This window comes from Pseudophryne corroboree, chromosome 4, assembly GCF_028390025.1.
Source record: "Pseudophryne corroboree isolate aPseCor3 chromosome 4, aPseCor3.hap2, whole genome shotgun sequence".
In the NCBI taxonomy this organism is placed as follows: Eukaryota; Metazoa; Chordata; class Amphibia; order Anura; family Myobatrachidae; genus Pseudophryne; species Pseudophryne corroboree.
The window spans coordinates 203,422,082-203,441,175 of NC_086447.1; the positions used below are offsets into that span (position 1 = coordinate 203,422,082).

A 19,094-nucleotide genomic window follows, 5' to 3' on the forward strand; every position below is an offset into this window, starting at 1 on the left:
CAAACTGTATGTCCTCGTAGGCCGCCACCATCTTCCCCAACAACCGAATGCACTGATGGATCGACACACTGGATGGTTTCAATATCTGTTTTACCATTTTCTGGATTTCCAGAGCCTTTTCCAGTGCAAGAAATACTCTTTGAACTTCTGTGTCCAGAATCATCCCGAGGAAAGACAACCTTGTTGTCGGTTCCAACTGTGACTTTGGGTAATTTATGATCCACCCGTGTTGTTGGGGTATTGACAGATAGAGTGATATGTTTTGTAACAACTGCTCCCCGGATCTCGCCTTTATCAGGAGGTCGTCCAGATAAGGAATTATATTGACTCCTTTCTGACGCAGGAGAACCATCATCTCCGCCATCACCTTGGTGAATACCCTCGGCGCCGTGGAGAGACCGAAAGGTAACGTCTGAAATTGGTAATGGCAATCCTGAACCGCGAATCTCAGATAAGCCTGGTAAGGAGGATAAATAGGAACATGCAGGTAAGCATCCTTTATGTCCACCGACACCAAGTAGTCCCCCTCCTCCAGACTGGCAATCACTGCCCGAAGTGATTCCATCTTGAACTTGAACCTTTTTAGGTAACAATTCAGATCCTTTAGATTTAGGATCGGTCTGACCGAGCCGTCCGGCTTCGGAACCACAAAGAGGCTTAAATAAAAACCCCTCCCTTGTTGTGACAACGGTACCAGGACTATGACCTGGTCTTGACATAATTTTTGGATTGCCGCTGTTACTGCTTCTCTTTCTGACGGAGAAACTGGCAAGGTTGATTTGAAAAATCGGCATGGAGGAACGTCTTGAAACTCCAGCTTGTACCCCTGGGATACTATTTGCAACTCCCAGGGATCCAGGCCAGACAGAATCCAATCCTTCTGCTCTTGGGAACCTGGAGCCGCTGTGGGCTTCTTTCCCCTTCCCCTAACTGCAAAGAAGGGGGAACCTCTCGTCTTTTTGTATTTATTGGGCCGAAAGGACTGCATTTGCGGGTGATAGGTCTTTTTTGCCGGTGCAGAGGGCAAAAATGTCGACTTACCTACGGTAGCCGCCGAGACTAACGCATCCAAACCATCGTTAAATAAGGCCTCACCTTTATATGGGAGAGCCTCCATGTTTCTTTTGGAATCTGCATCCGCATTCCACTGGCGAATCCACAATGCCCGCCTAGCCGATACTGCCATGGTAGCGGCCTGTGAACTCAAGAGTTCAATATCCTTCATTGCTTCCAGCATGTAGGCGGCAGCGTCCTTGATATTCCCTAACTTAAGGAGTATCTCATCTTTATCAATCGTGTCAATTTCTGATGACGCGCTTTCTGACCATTTTTCAATAGCGCGACTCACCCATGCGCAGGTAATAGTGGGCCTAATCAGTGAACCATTGGTAACATAAATGGATTTCAATGTCGTTTCCATTTTGCTCTTTAAGAGAAGCCGTACCAGGAGCAGTGAGAATTACCTTCTTTGTCAACCTGGAAAGTGCACTGTCTAACACAGGGGGTGACTTCCACTTTTTCCTGTACTCAGCCGGGAAAGGGTAAGCAAATGTGAATCCTTTTAGGAATACGAAATATTTTATCAAGATTCACCCACATCCCTTCAAACAGAGCATTTAGATCGTGTGAAGGCGGGAACGTGACTTTGGACTTCTTTTCCTTAAATAAATACGCCTTCTCCTGAGGTACAGGAGTGGTTTCTGTAACCTCCAACACGTCCCTTATAGCCACAATCATATATTGTATATTTTTTGCCAATTTATGATCTATCTCTCTGGATTCACTATCGTTGACACAAGAGTCAGAATCCCTGTCGGTATCAGTGTTTACAACATTTGCAAATGGTCTCTTATGTGACCCAGAGGGGCCGTCCGCATAAGGAATAACAGCATCCTGAAAAATCACATCTTCCACAGATTTTCTCCAGCATGCAGCCTTAGATTCAGATTTATCTAATCTACGGTTAATCAGATGCATACTGTCACGTAACTCTTTCACCCATGCAGGCTCTTGGTGTGCTGGTAGCGCCACCACATTACAACTCTGGGTCCCTAAAATGGCTTCCTCCGGGGAGGAACTCCCTGCCTCAGACATGCCTCACACATGTACAGCACACCAACAGACACACTGGGACTTATTTTGGGGACAGACCCACAGTAAAATCTGTCAGAGGGACACAGGATAGGAGCAGCCAGCTCACAACCCCAGCACCAGTATTCCCTGTGAACACAGAATGTCCACAGCCAAATAGCGCCTTTAAACAGTAACTCACACTATTAAATGCACCACAATCACTTTGTGCCCCCCCCCCCCCCCCCTAATAGCACCCTGTACTTGTCAGAAGTGGAGGAGAGGACCAGCGTGTTCTCTGCAGCCTGAGGAGAGAGAGAAAATGGCGCTGAGTAGTGTGCTGGCTGCCTGAGGAAGAAGCTCCGCCCCCGCAATGGCGCGTCCTTACACTCATATAAACACTGTAATATTTAGACTGGCGGGGGGTAGGGCTGTGCCAGCGGCAACTTAAGCCCCCTTTTAGCCAGTTTTGAGGTATTTTCCTTGCAGCCCAGGGCGCCACCCCCCCCTGCGCCCTGCAGTGCCTGTGTGTGTGGGCAGCAATGGCGCGCTGCGCTCCCGCTAGCCACGCCGCACCTCAGCCGTTACTTACTTGATAGAAGATAATTTTTCTTATACTCACCTGTCTTCTGACTTCTGGCTCTGTGAGGGGGGTGACGGCGTGCTGTGGGAGTGAGCATCTAGACACGGCTAGCGTTCAGTTCAGGCGCTAATGGTGTCCTGTCAGCCAGAAACAGAGCCATGAAACTCTGAGGAAGTTGGTTCTGCTTCTGCCCCCTCAGTCCCACGAAGCAGGGAGTCTGATGCCAGCAGATCTCCCTGAAAATAAAAAACCTAACATAAGTCTTTTCAGAGAAACTCAGTAGAGCTCCTCAGAGTGCACCCAGTCGACCTGGGCACATTTCTAAAACTAAAACTGAGGTCTGGAGGAGGGGCATAGAGGGAGGAGCCAGTTCACACCCAATGAAAAGTCTTTAGAGTGCCCATGTCTCCTGCGGATCCCGTCTATACCCAATGATCTTGATGTCGTCCCCAGCATCCTCTAGGACGTATGAGAAAAAGGCTTGATTAAACAGCTTCACCTTGTTGTGACGGGGGAACCAGGACAATGACATGATTCAGACACAATTTTTGTATTGCGTCGCATACTACCTCCCTGTTCGTCGGAGAACTGGTAAGGCCGATTTGAAAAATTGTTGAGGGGAAACGTCTCGAAAAACTGCCAGTTTTCCGAATGAACCCAGAACTGACTGAATAGTTTTTTGGGTTTTTTATAGACGCGTCCCCACCGGTGCGGCCTTCTGCAAGAGAGCCCCAGAGACATGTGGTGGATCCCATGGACGCAGAGGATGATTTCTGCACCTGTGATCTGGCAGAGACTGCGGACCTCTTCCCTCTTCCCTTTCCTAAACCTGCAAAGAAAAGGGAATCTAACTTCTTGTGCATCTATTGGGTCGAGATGACGACATCCGATAATGATGCGACTTAATTCGTTGTGATTGACCATAGGGCCAGAAGGTTGACTTACCTGCGGCCGTTGCTGAGATCAAATCAACTAGGCCATCACCAAACAAGGCTTCTCCTTCATAGGGAAGAGGCTCCATTTCTTTTTGGCGTCAGCATCAGTATTCCACTGGTGAAAGCACAACGACCGCCTAGCCGAGACCGCTATAGAAATGGCCTGTGAATCCAAGAGTCCAATTTCCCCTGCACTTAAGCATGCTGCAGCATCCTTGATATGACCCAACGTAAGGAGTATCTCATCTCCCTCCAGGGTATCTATATCAGACGACAAGGTATCCTATCATTTATGAATACTACTACTATCCCACGCGCCTGCCATGGCAGGTCTAAGTAAGGTACCCGTGGTTACATAGCTAGAATATAGCGTAGCTTCCTGTATACGATCCACTGGATTCGTGACATGGTCCCATGCAGAGCAGGGAGTGACTCACACTTTACTCTGTCCGCGGCGGGAGCGAATAACCATCGGAAGCCACCAGGATTCTTTCTCAAACAGAGCGCTCAGTACATGAGATTAGCTATCCATATATATCTATACATACATATACATACTCTATACATATAAATATATATTAATCCACATACATATAAAGACCCAGCAGGGTTCTCCGTGACGTTAATACGTCCTTAATTGTACTGCACAATATTGGATCTAATCAGCAAACAATCTGGTCTACACAGGAATCAGTATCCGCGTCGATATCAGGGAGTAGCAACTGGGCAAAATAACATTTTATGTTATTCATGTACTGGATATGTTAATCATGTACTGAATGCTTCACTATAGTCGACACTGGAATCCGTGTCCGTGCCGGAATCAGTATGTAACATTTCTAATCTCTCACTGATATGTCCATATTTGCATTCAAGACATTCACCCAGTCAGGAGTCGGCGGTGCCGACACGGTCATCCCCTCATACGTCTGTGTCCCTAATATAGCTTCCTCCTGGGAAGAGCACTCGACACACGTGTATCAAACACCAACCTACTGTCGAAGTAAAAACAAAATTACATAAAAAGAACATACATACTACACACATATGAGTCGCTATACTTGCAAATACGCGCAGCGAGCACAGCAATATATGGTAACACCCGCATTTACACGGACATGCCACAGAGATGGATTCGACACTTATTTCATACAGTACATGATTATAGTGTATCAAGCGCCAGACATCATGATGATTTAAAATTATGTAATGAAGTAATGTCATGTATGTGTATTATTTGAACGAAGCAAGATAGACCTGTCATATTTACTATTAAAACAATCAGCTTAATGTGTAGATTCATTTGATACTTGTTATTAAGTTGTAGGACTTTGCAACAAATAGTTATGATTATATGTATAAGAGCTAAAATCACTTTTATTAGAACAATAGATATTCCAAATAAGAAACTCAGGCCAGCCCCTTTGGACGTCCCCAAGGCTGAACCTGATCAGCACACGAAAAAAACAGTGACTCATCATGAATGAGAGAGAGTTCCCTCCCCCAAAACTAGATAACACATAAGCTGACCACACAGGAGGTCAGTTCCTTTTTTTGGTCTCAGAGGAAGATGGAGTCTCAGCATTACTTTACAGAGAGAGAGAGTGATATGGAAAGACAAATTTATATAACTTAAGGATAATGGTATTGTATGCTGGCATGTAACTAAATATATGTAACTGTATGTCATTAACTGCTTACTGTGTGAGTTGTAATCATGTAATTATAGGTATACTGTACATTGTAATATATATTGAATCCATATCCTTTTAATGACAAATATATACATCAATGAGCTTTGGAACTCAGATAATGTGTGGGTGTATTGTTTTTCTCTTATGGGATGCAGTGTTTTGCTATGTAAAGCGCACATTCATGGCACATGGTAATAAGATGCGCCTGACGTCTGCAATATATATATATATATTAAAGCGGGCATTTTAAATATTTGTGAGAAAGCAATTTGGCATTCACACTACACACCGGCTTATATGAGACAGACCCACAGTAAGACTGTCAGATGTACACAGAGAGGATTTTTGCCAGCTCACAAAGCCTGTGAATAGCGCTTTTATCTGAAATACACTGCCTAAAATACACTGTGCCCCCCCCCTTTTAGCACCCTGAGACTTGTGTCAGCAGTGAGGGAGGACCAGCGTCTCCGCAGCATGTAGGAGAAAAAGACGCTGAGCTGTGCTGGCCGAGTGAGGAAGAAGTCCCGCCCCCGTAATGGCGCACTTCTTCCCGCTCTTAAATAAATAATGTCCCTGGAGGGGGTAGGACAGTGCCTAGGCACTAATGTCCCCTTCTGCCAGCCCCCAAAAAAGTGGAATTATACATGCTGCCAGGGTAAACTCCCCCCCCCCCCCCCCCCCCCGTGCCTGTAAAACGGGAGCATGGCGCAAAGCTTTCTTGCACGCCGCGCGGTACCTCATAATGCCGTCACTGAAGTCTACTTTTTTCTGCTACTCACCTGTCTTCTGACTTCTGGCTCTGTAAGGGGGTGACGGCAGGCTGCGGGAGTGAGCATCTGAGCGTACCCAGCGATCAAACCCTCAGGAGCTAATGGTGTCCTGTAGCCAGAAGCAGAGCCTTTGAACTCACCAGAAGTAGGTCATACTTCTCTCCCCTAAGTCCCACGAAGCAGGAAGACTGTTGCCAGCAGCCTCCCTGAACATAAAAAACCTAACAAAAGTATTTTTCAGAGAAACTCAGTATTATTATTATTATTATTATTATCCTTTATTTATATGGCGCCACAAGGGTTCCGCAGCGCCCGATTACAGAGTACAAATGCACATAAAAAATAGGAAAACAGTGACTTACAGTTGAATACAATATAGGACAAGTACAGGGCAACTAAGCATAACTACACCAGTAAACATAGAGATAAGTTCCAGGTGGTCAAAAAACTGTGGGATCTGGGCAGTTGAGGATTATTAAAGTAAGAAAAGTATAAGCACATGAGGGAAGAGGGCCCTACTCGTGAGAGCTTACATTCTAAGGGGAGGGGTAGACAGACAGGGATGACACAGATGGGGTACATAGAGAGCGTGGAACAGAGGGTTATGTTGAGATTTGGCTAGGTTTGGTAAAGAAATGGGTCTTAAGAGCCCGTTTGAAGTTTTGTAGAGAGGTGGAGAGTCTGAGGGGGAGAGGTAAAGAATTCCAGAGAAATGGAGCAGCACGTGAAAAATCTTGGAGATAGGAGTGGGAGGAAGAAATCAGAAGACAGGAGAGACGGCGTGCATTAGCAGAGCGAAGAGGACGGGTGGGAGAGTAAAGGGAGATAAGGTCAGAGATGTAGATGGGAGAGGAGTGGGTGAGTGCTTTGTAAGTGAGTGTGAGAAGTTTGAATTGGATTCTGAAAGGGAAGGGAAGCCAGTGGAGGGCCTGTAGGAGGGGGGAGGTAGACGTAGTGCGTTTGGTGAGGAAGATGAGCCGGGCAGCAGCATTGAGGATAGATTGGAGTGGAGAGAGGTGATTGTCAGGGAGACCAGTTAAGAGGAGATTACAGTAGTCCAGTCTGGAAATAATCAGTGAGTGAATAATGATCTTAGTGGCAGTAGAGCTCCCTGTAGTGCGTCCAGTCTCACTGGGCACAATTCTGGAGTCTGGAGGAGGGGCATAGAGGGAGGAGCCAGTTCACACCCTTTGAAAGTCTTAAAGTGCCCATGTCTCCTGCGGATCCCGTCTATACCCCATGGTTCTGCATGTGACCCCAGCATCCTCTAGGACGTATGAGAAATGTACATAGTAACAATGTGATGTACACAGTAATGGGGGAATGTAACATGCAGCAATGTACATAGTAACAATGAGATGTACACAGTAATGGGGGAATGTAACATGCAGCAATGTACATAGTAACAATGAGATGTACACAGTAATGGGGGAATGTAACATGCAGTAATGTACATAGTAACAATGTGATGTACACAGTAATGGGGGAATGTAACATGCAGTAATGTACATAGTAACAATGTGATGTACACAGTAATGGGGGAATGTAACATGCAGTGATGTACATAGTAACAATGTGATGTACACAGTAATGGGGGAATGTAACATGCAGTAATGTACATAGTAACAATGAGATGTACACAGTAATGGGGGAATGTAACATGCAGCAATGTACATAGTAACAATGTGATGTACACAGTAATGGGGGAATGTAACATGCAGTGATGTACATAGTAACAATGTGATGTACACAGTAATGGGGGAATGTAACATGCAGCAATGTACATAGTAACAATGAGATGTACACAGTAATGGGGGAATGTAACATGCAGCAATGTACATAGTAACAATGAGATGTACACAGTAATGGGGGAATGTAACATGCAGCAATGTACATAGTAACAATGTGATGTACACAGTAATGTGGGAATGTAACATGCAGTAATGTACATAGTAACAATGTGATGTACACAGTAATGGGGGAATGTAACATGCAGTAATGTACATAGTAACAATGTGATGTACACAGTAATGGGGGAATGTAACATGCAGTGATGTACATAGTAACAATGTGATGTACACAGTAATGGGGGAATGTAACATGCAGTAATGTACATAGTAACAATGAGATGTACACAGTAATGGGGGAATGTAACATGCAGCAATGTACATAGTAACAATGTGATGTACACAGTAATGTGGGAATGTAACATGCAGTAATGTACATAGTAACAATGTGATGTACACAGTAATGGGGGAATGTAACATGCAGTAATGTACATAGTAACAATGTGATGTACACAGTAATGGGGGAATGTAACATGCAGTGATGTACATAGTAACAATGTGATGTACACAGTAATGGGGGAATGTAACATGCAGTAATGTACATAGTAACAATGAGATGTACACAGTAATGGGGGAATGTAACATGCAGCAATGTACATAGTAACAATGTGATGTACACAGTAATGGGGGAATGTAACATGCAGTGATGTACATAGTAACAATGTGATGTACACAGTAATGGGGGAATGTAACATGCAGTAATGTACATAGTAACAATGTGATGTACACAGTAATGGGGGAATGTAACATGCAGTAATGTACATAGTAACAATGTGATGTACACAGTAATGGGGGAATGTAACATGCAGTAATGTACATAGTAACAATGTGATGTACACAGTAATGGGGGAATGTAACATGCAGTAATGTACATAGTAACAATGTGATGTACACAGTAATGGGGGAATGTAACATGCAGTAATGTACATAGTAACAATGTGATGTACACAGTAATGGGGGAATGTAACATGCAGTAATGTACATAGTAACAATGAGATGTACACAGTAATGGGGGAATGTAACATGCAGCAATGTACATAGTAACAATGAGATGTACACAGTAATGGGGGAATGTAACATGCAGTAATGTACATAGTAACAATGTGATGTACACAGTAATGGGGGAATGTAACATGCAGTAATGTACATAGTAACAATGTGATGTACACAGTAATGGGGGAATGTAACATGCAGTAATGTACATAGTAACAATGAGATGTACACAGTAATGGGGGAATGTAACATGCAGCAATGTACATAGTAACAATGAGATGTACACAGTAATGGGGGAATGTAACATGCAGTAATGTACATAGTAACAATGTGATGTACACAGTAATGGGGGAATGTAACATGCAGTAATGTACATAGTAACAATGAGATGTACACAGTAATGGGGGAATGTAACATGCAGTGATGTACATAGTAACAATGTGATGTACACAGTAATGGGGGAATGTAACATGCAGTGATGTACATAGTAACAATGTGATGTACACAGTAATGGGGGAATGTAACATGCAGTAATGTACATAGTAACAATGTGATGTACACAGTAATGGGGGAATGTAACATGCAGTAATGTACATAGTAACAATGTGATGTACACAGTAATGGGGGAATGTAACATGCAGTAATGTACATAGTAACAATGTGATGTACACAGTAATGGGGGAATGTAACATGCAGTAATGTACATAGTAACAATGTGATGTACACAGTAATGGGGGAATGTAACATGCAGTAATGTACATAGTAACAATGTGATGTACACAGTAATGGGGGAATGTAACATGCAGCAATGTACATAGTAACAATGTGATGTACACAGTAATGGGGGAATGTAACATGCAGTAATGTACATAGTAACAATGTGATGTACACAGTAATGGGGGAATGTAACATGCAGTGATGTACATAGTAACAATGTGATGTACACAGTAATGGGGGAATGTAACATGCAGTAATGTACATAGTAACAATGTGATGTACACAGTAATGGGGGAATGTAACATGCAGTAATGTACATAGTAACAATGTGATGTACACAGTAATGGGGGAATGTAACATGCAGTAATGTACATAGTAACAATGTGATGTACACAGTAATGGGGGAATGTAACATGCAGCAATGTACATAGTAACAATGTGATGTACACAGTAATGGGGGAATGTAACATGCAGTAATGTACATAGTAACAATGTGATGTACACAGTAATGGGGGAATGTAACATGCAGTGATGTACATAGTAACAATGTGATGTACACAGTAATGGGGGAATGTAACATGCAGTAATGTACATAGTAACAATGTGATGTACACAGTAATGGGGGAATGTAACATGCAGTAATGTACATAGTAACAATGTGATGTACACAGTAATGGGGGAATGTAACATGCAGTAATGTACATAGTAACAATGTGATGTACACAGTAATGGGGGAATGTAACATGCAGCAATGTACATAGTAACAATGTGATGTACACAGTAATGGGGGAATGTAACATGCAGTAATGTACATAGTAACAATGTGATGTACACAGTAATGGGGGAATGTAACATGCAGTGATGTACATAGTAACAATGTGATGTACACAGTAATGGGGGAATGTAACATGCAGTAATGTACATAGTAACAATGTGATGTACACAGTAATGGGGGAATGTAACATGCAGTGATGTACATGGTCAGTACAGATGGTATAATGGTTAACATTACTGGGTATAATGATTAGCATTACTGCTTCACAGCACTGGGGGCATGGATTTAATCCCCACTATGACCCTAACTGTGTGGAGTTAGTATATTCTCCCCTGTGCTTGATTGGGTTTCCTCCCACAAAATATACTGGTAGGGCAATTGGCTCCTGACAAAGATGAACCATAATGTCTAAGTGTGTGCACGTACATGTGCACAGGGCAGACTACATGGGCCAAGTGGTTAATAATGTTATGTAAAGAGGAGATGATTTACACAGTAACAGGGCAATGTAACATGCAGGTAATATACATGGTAATATTTTGTTGTATATAACAGGAGGAATGTAACATGCAGGTACAGTAATGTCTGTAATAATTAGGATATGTAACAAGCAAGTAATGTACACAGTATTAGGGAAAAGTAATATACTTAGGGCGATATTCAATTGATTTATTGCATCTACAGTGACGGGAGACCGCGGGGTAATATTCAGTTGTCCCCCATTATTGATCTTGTTGCGCCCGTAGCAGTTGGGTTTAGATGCGTAAAGCGGCTAAAATATTAATAAACTAATGGGCGCAATGCGTAAAATCCCATTTGGGTGCCAAAATGGGTCACTTTTCACGCATTTCAGCTCGCCACATCCAGGGGTAGCGAGCTGAATTGATGATATCGTACCCGTTGGCAGAAACAATTGAATAGCTGCAGCTGGGCATGAACAGGGTGGGAAGAATTGAATACCGCCCTCAGTAAAGCAAGAAGATATGTAATGAGGAGGTGCTGTGCATAGTAATAGGACAATGTAATACGCAGAAAACTGTTTGGAGTTTTTATGCCCACCTTCCCCAGTCCAGCAATCATCGGAGTATTCTCTGTGCTGGAGGAAAGACAATGAAAAATGAATGAGACATCTTTACATATCAGTGATATGAGACAAATTACCTTCTAATATGTAATGTTTCTGAACATACTGTACAACTAATGTAAAGTAATGCCAATATATGGCATCAAAGTCTGGCTAGTTATCTGCACTAAATCAGTATCAGAAAGTTTGCCTGGTGGCACCTTCATCCGCTTCATGTGTTACTGCTCATTTAGGATATAGTCAAAAGGTCGATAGTTATGTTGACATTGTTGAAGTGTTCACAGGCATCATGTCGGGTAGGGATGGAGGAGAAATATTTATTGGAATTCCGGAGGGCTCTATATATATATATATATATATATATATATATATTCCTTCTTGTCTTAGGGCCTAATTCAGATCTGATCGCAGCAGCAAATTTGTTAGCTAATGGACAAAACCGTATGCACTGCAGGGGGGTGGATATAATATGTGCAGAGAGAGTTAGATTTGGGTGGAGTGTGTTCAAACTGAAATCTAAATTGTAGTGTAAAAATAAAGCAGCCAGTATTTACCCTGCACAGAGACAAAATAACCCACCCAAATCTAACTCTCTCTGCAAATGTTATATCTGCTCCACCTGCAGTGCACATGGTTTTGGACCATTAGCTAACAAATTTGCTGCCAAGATCAGATCTGAATTTCCCCCTTAGTACAGGTACAGCTTGGTGTGCTGGGGGACACCAAGGGTTAATCCTCAATGTATTTCTAGTGCAAATATGATGTAAAGATAAACCCAATTCAAAATGAACACTTTTGTTGGTTAGCGAAGGAACTGGTCATATAAGGCAAGTTAACGCACATCACAATATGAAACTAAGAATCCCTGCCTATATACTGTGCAAGTTGGGCTTTACATTCTACAATAAGCAAGAGTTCTCAAACAGTCTGCAATGAGTGAAATAGAATATCAGTGTTTTACATTTAGTTATAATTATACTGACCCTGACTTGATACAAATGCTATTAGGCTGTACGAACTAACTGCTTTCACTCCTATATTTTGTTATGGATCGTATTACAGTTTACTAAACGTTATTCCAATCCTGTGCTAAGAAGATTGCTTACCCTGGTCGGTAGTTCCGTTCCTGTCCGCCTCCATGTAACATCGGCAGCAGCGGGGTTTGGTGCCCTATTCCACGAACATAAAGCGCACCAATACGAGGCCCATAAAACTAAACAAAATGTAACAATAAAACAGAGTATATTACATACTGTAAGTGTACAACACCAACAGACAACCATAACCAGCACATATGGTAGACACGTATGATTAACCACATTGCATACACAACTAGACTGACATAGAGGGTGACAGGAAGACTTGTGATGTAAGTAAGGAGGTGAACAAGTTTCAGGCAACAAATTTATTATTTGCCCACAACTCATAAAGTCAACCAAGTAGTTTGAGGAAAAATGCCGGAAACAGCCACCATTGAGCCCTCAATTATTTAGAAAAAAAGGGCAAAGACCAAAACATGAGGCTATGACTGACATTGGAAGAAGACTTTTCGTGGTAGCAGGTGGCAAAACATATAAGCATTAAAATTGCTGATCACGAGAGCAGAACAGGCATCACCCTCAAGGTTTTTATTAATACATTTCACTATATTATCTCTACGTCTTGATAAAAGTTGATAGTTTTGAAGAAAATGCTCCAAGATTTTTGAAAGCTGAAACTCCTTATGCTGAAAATAACAAGTGGAAGTCAACTGAATATACTTTGTTGACCGGGGACTACTTTCTTAGCAACAATGCAATAGAACACTAACTCAGGATGTACGACCCAATGGTTGCAGTCATCTTACATCTGTACTCTAGCTACGATAAGAATAAGAAAAATGTTTCCTAAAGCAGAGAGTGCCTTATAATTAATCTGCCTCTTTCTTGCCCAACACCTGTATTGCTACTTATATAGGAAACACTGACACTGCTCTGGTGAGAATTACTACTAACTAACTGGTGGAACGCTTATATCTTCTGCTACAACTAATATGCACATACTAATATATTTATAAGGACACTATTAACAAGCTATTAGGAGACGAATCCAGTGGGAGGGAAGCAATAGAGTGAGGAAGACAGAAGCACTAGGGGGAGAGGGTGATGGAAGGAAGACGGAGTAAAGCCGATGTTCCCTGTGGAACCTATGAACCCTGATGAAGAAATGGTATTTTCATCAATAGTCAAGCAATTTGGTTACTCATTGATGTTTGAATCTTTTCCAGTAATTGAATTTTCATTGTAATTTGCTACATTACTTTAATTCTAAATCTAATTTAGAATAAAATCTAATATATAAATAAAAAAAATATAGTAAATCTTTTCCATACATTACAAAAGTACCTTAAACGATTTCTCTGTTAATGTCTTCATACATTACAAGTACCTTGTGTCCTACAATGGTCAAATAATTGACTCCGAGCTCTTGAACATCAACATTGATCTTCCCCAATGCTTGTGCTGCATCTGTGTGCAAAAAGACTGGGGACAACCCCTGTGATGTGCGTTCTTGAGAAATGGGTGCCAGGCGTTCTGATAATTCACTCACGGGCTGCAGGGAAGAGTCGGCATGAACAAACATTAATTACAGTATATATACTTCATAAATAAATAAAAATAAATAAAAATCTCAGACTAAACACCAGAAGCTAATGTACTTTCCTCTGATGTCCTATCTGGAGGACGCTGCAGACTGTGGGTATAGAGGGGAGGCTGAGGAGCAGGCACTAAATAGTTAAACTAGTGGAGCTGGAACTCCTTCTCCCCCACTTACCTCATCCAGTAACTGAGTTTTTATTTAGTGCCTTACAGAGAGGCATGAAGATTTGGAACTTAGGTTTTAGTTCTTGTGCAGTTCACTTTTTTTGCTGTTAGAGCTGCCTCATCCCTTCATGGAATTCAGGCTTCTGGGGAGTAGGGTTGGTTGACACACCAGCAGAGCTGGTGTCTACTCCATTATAGCCGCTACCTGCTCTTGACTCCAGAAGGGGGTCACCAAGCACATGTGGGCGCCCTGGGACCCTGTAGTTCCTTAACTGGCCATCCTCCTCTGCTGATTCTCATAGCACTGCTGCCCAAGAGCTGCGGGTTTCATGGTCGACACAACCTACTGAAGTAGGGCTGGGTGGCCAAGGTTGCAACTACACATTGGTGGCTGTACTGAAGTCTGTTCCTCAGGGGGTAGTCCAGAAGAGTGCAGCCTTCTGTTGACTACTGGCTTTCCTCAATTAGGTTTGGCACTGTTCCTCGTGGTGGCTACTATCTTAGAGGTGTTCCCTGCTTTCAAAGGGAGGTCTCTACTATTGGACTCCTCCTGCTTCACATCATATGCCAATACAGTTGCTAGGACTGAGCATCCATGCGCTAAGAGTGTGGCTGGGAGTTCTCTAACTTACTGGGGGACTAGTTGTATAGAGACAAAGACAGTTTTCCACAGAAGGGCATTCCTCTACTGTAAGGGCAGATAAATTATTATTATTATTATTATTATTATTATTAATACTACTACTACTTCTACTGAATTGTCTTACGGTTTGTCTCAAGACTTTGGTCAGTTTTTTCCTGGGTTTGTCAGTATGACTGGATGACAGGTCTCCCTTAACTAAGACGGTGGGTATACATCTGGTGCACTACACTTGCTCCAAATGCTCTTCCAAGCTCTTCTGAAGTAGCAAGGAGCAGAATCCTTTTTGTGCAGCTTGTGAGATTGAGGCACTCAGCGCTTGTCTGAGGATCCCATGATTGCCCTGCTGCAAACAAAGGGCAAAGGTATCATACGCCCAGGACGACTTGTTGATCAAGGCGTTCCCCCGGAGCCCTGCTCAGTTGTCCATTCTAGGGATCTCCAACATCTTATTCTGCGAAATAGGAAGATTGGATCCTCGTCTGGACAGTTGTTCCGTCTCTGCCTTCCAATGAGCTTTGATTTTGTGGCTTTACTCCCCCAACCTGGGGTTGTCAGTTCTCAGTCTGGGATTTGACCCTGGACACAACAGATGCCAATCTATTGGGCTAGGGTGTAGCGACCCTGTGGTTCCAGTTTCAGAGTTTCTGGTCTAAGTAGGAGGCTGGCCATTCCATCAATATGCTGGAACTGCAGGCTGTCTGGAATGTCCTACTCAGGCTCAGCAGATCCTGCTTGGCAAGCCCTGGTGCGTTCAGTCAGGAAATGCCACAGCTGTAGCATATATCAATTGACAGGACCAGGAATCACCAGGCCATGGTGAAGACTGCTTTCATCATGTGGTGGGCAGAAAGGTTTGTTCTGGCCAACTCTGTCAAAGGCATTCCAGGGGGTAAATTTACTAAGATGGGAGTTCTATCTGAGATGGGATGTTGCCCATAGCAACCAATCAGATTCTACTTTTTACTTATCTAGCACCTTCTAGAAAATAATACCTGGAATCTTATTGGTTGCTATGGGCAACATCCCATCTTAAATAGAACTCCCATCTTAGTAAATTTACCCCCAGGTGTGGACAATTGGGAGGTTGACTTTCTTACATTGCACATGGTCTACATGGGTGAGTGGGAAATGCACCAGGACACTTTCAATCTTCTTGTGGAGTGATGGGGCACTCCAGACATCGATCACGGAGTCTAACTTGAACAAGTAGTTGCCGTGATATGGTGAGCAGTCCAGGGATCCTAAGACAACCTTAGTAGATGCTCTGACTTACAAGTGGTCCTTTTGCTTTGGTGATCTGGCACATTAAGAGAGAGAAGCCCCTTCTTCTCATAGCACTGCACTGGCTGCAGAGAACATGGAATGCGGCACTTCTCTCTGTTGGTTGAACCGCCGTGGCTAACACAAGGCCTTTTCCTGCCCCACAATTTGCATTGGTTGGCTTTGTTGGTTTCCCCCTTGAGACCCGGATTTTGAGGTCTAAGAGGTTTACTGCAGCGGTGAGGCAGACCATGCTTCAGGCGTGTAGGCCAGCCCTGGCAACCATTTATGAAACAGGCCTAGAAAACTTACATTGCATGGCTTGCCGCGTCTCCTTTCCTTTTTACAGGCCAGGCTGACTCGGAGTCTATGGCACGCTTCTGCCTTGTTGTTCATGTTTCTGAAGAGCCTGGCCTTGCTATTGGATGTCAAACATTTATGCAGAGTGCGCTCCATGTACAGCCTCCGTAGGTTTAACCTATCCCAGCTTGGGACATCAATATGGTCCTGCAAGGTGACTCGGTTAATCAGCTGTGCAGTGAGGCTACTTGGTTCTAACACACCTTGTTTTGGGCGTAAGATTTTGCATACAGCTCGGTCGGCACGTGACCATTCTTCTTATTTGCATCGGGAAGTCCCATAGTTTGCACTGACCAGATAGGGCTTCAGAGGAAAGAATATTTTTTGTACTTTTTTGAAAATCAAGTCCATATGGCGGACACTGCATTGTTTGTTGTGCATGTTGCACAATGTGTTCTCCTTAGGCTTTGTTAGATTAATAACGGAGTTACTAGAGCAGGAAGGAGGGCTTAGAGGGGGGAGTTTCAGCTTCAATACTAAAACAGTAAGTGGTAATAAAGTTGCAGAGAGCAAAAGAAGATGGTAAGCGATATTGTACATTTGGAGAGAAGATCATACAAAAAAAACCATAGAGGGAAAAAGATTAGAAATTGATTAGTTCCTGGTTAGGTGCAGGGAGGTGGCAGAATAGAACAAAAACCCTATTTATGTGCATTAAAACATAAATATGTGAGAGTATCCTGATATCAAAAGCAAACTATTAGACATATGAATAAAGGCCTAAGCTGGCCAAGGTAAATAGTAATAGTTTCAGTGTCAAGGTGCTCTACTTCAATGATGTTATAATTGTATAAAATAGGGGATTCCTTTTTTTTTGTTTACTGCCTTTATTTTTAATAGGAAGTAATGGATAAAATCTGCAGCAGTCGCACACATACCAGGTAGTGACAAAAAATGAAAACAGGGAGGGAAGGCAAGAAACATTTACAATCATTCCTGCAGACACAAAAGCATTTCCAATGCACAAAAAACATACAAATCTTAAAGTCCTGGAAACAAAGGCTTTTTTTCATATTTATCCTAGAATCCTTTAGTTCTACAGGTGACTCAGGCCCTCATTCAGTAAGGATTGCAACTGCAGCAACTTTGCAAATCCAATCCTTAGCAATGCAAATGCAGGAGGAGGTGCACAGGACCTCCTTCCTGCACTTGCGATCTGTACACTGCGGTCGCATTACAGTTCTGGATGAACATTGCGACCATCGGTAGCAATGTTCATCTGCGACGGTATGCTGAGCTTACTCAGGCGGCTTACAAGGTCAAGAAAAGGATTTGCCACTCCCAGAAAATGGGGGTGATGCGCTCCGTTTCTGGCAACGCCAGTCGCCCCTGTCCCTCCCCGCGAACCCCTCTGCCTGCCAACCAGGCAGGGACGATCGCATATCGGAGATGTGATCGCAGGACCCGTTCTGCACATGCATGCGCAATTTCCCGATCATCAGGAAACAGCAGTTAATAAGACCCTTATAGTACAGGAGAGGTGTATTGATCAATGTATCTGCCATTTAGTGATGGAGAGGATAGAAAATAATGCTCTTTTGATCATAACAAATTAGTGTCACAAATGCATTATTAAAAGGCGCAGATTGTCAAAAATAACCCACCGCAACGGAAGCTTCGATTTAACTTGAATTTTAATCAAGTCGCATGCTTGGGTACTAATTTATTTTTTGCTCAGGGCTCCCTGGCTTATACTCACTCACCATAATGACTCCAGTTTCATTATTTGCCAACATGATGGATATGAGACATGTGTTTGGACGCAAAGCTGCAACAACATCGTCAACCTCCACCCTCCCAGTCGTAAAAGAGACTGGCACAAAGGTCACCTCTAGGATATAAAAAAAAGTGTGGCATGTCATCATACGTAAGCATGTGCACAACCCTAATAATTGTATTCCAATCTGACTATCTAATGGTCCAACAATATATGATGTTCTGTAAATGTGGCAAGTATTGAAGGAGCATTCCTGACATGGGTGGTCTTCTGTATGCCGACTGACGGGATCCCGGCGCACAGTATACCGGCGCCGGGATCCCGACAGCTGGCATACCGACACTTATTCTCCCTCGTGGGGGTCCACGACCCCCCTGGAGGGAGAATAAAATAGTGTGGCGCGCGTAGTGCGCCACCGTGCCCGTAGCGTGGCGAGCACAGCGAGCCCGCAAGGGGCTCATTTGCGCTCGCCACACTGTCGGTAAGCCGGCGGTCGGGCTCCCGGCGCCGGCATATCGTAGTGAACCCCCTGACATGACACACAGCACTCAAAACTGACATGAAGAGAACAAGTTAGCTTTGCTGTGCATAAAACGTTCCAACTCATTAGATGTATCTTAAGGAAATAATAAACCTCTTGGATGGATGATGCTCTGCATTAAAATGTTCGGTGCTGCAGACAAGCTTCCTTCTACTATATAATTCATATATACAAAAAGTTACACAGAGAAATACTGAATAAGAAACAAGTTCCTCAAATTCAGCACTTTATAAATCCTAGGTGAGCTGATCCAGTGAAAGGCAACATGAAACCCTCAGACTTGTATCTGACAATAAATCTT

General features: G+C 43.2%; 1 protein-coding gene across 6 annotated transcripts in view; it reads right to left on the reverse strand.

Annotated features, from left to right (window-relative positions):
• The window catches only part of SCLY (selenocysteine lyase), a 215,140-nt gene that overhangs the window by 66,969 nt on the left and 129,077 nt on the right, over positions 1-19,094 (reverse strand). For all 6 annotated transcript variants that reach the window (XM_063915807.1, XM_063915806.1, XM_063915803.1 and 3 more), the window contains 4 exons: positions 18,239-18,366; positions 13,896-14,060; positions 12,575-12,681; positions 11,444-11,480 (listed from right to left, as the gene is read on the reverse strand). In XM_063915807.1, the coding sequence (XP_063771877.1) occupies positions 11,444-11,480; positions 12,575-12,681; positions 13,896-14,060; positions 18,239-18,366 (437 nt within the window). The remainder of the gene's footprint in view (positions 1-11,443; positions 11,481-12,574; positions 12,682-13,895; positions 14,061-18,238; positions 18,367-19,094) is intronic.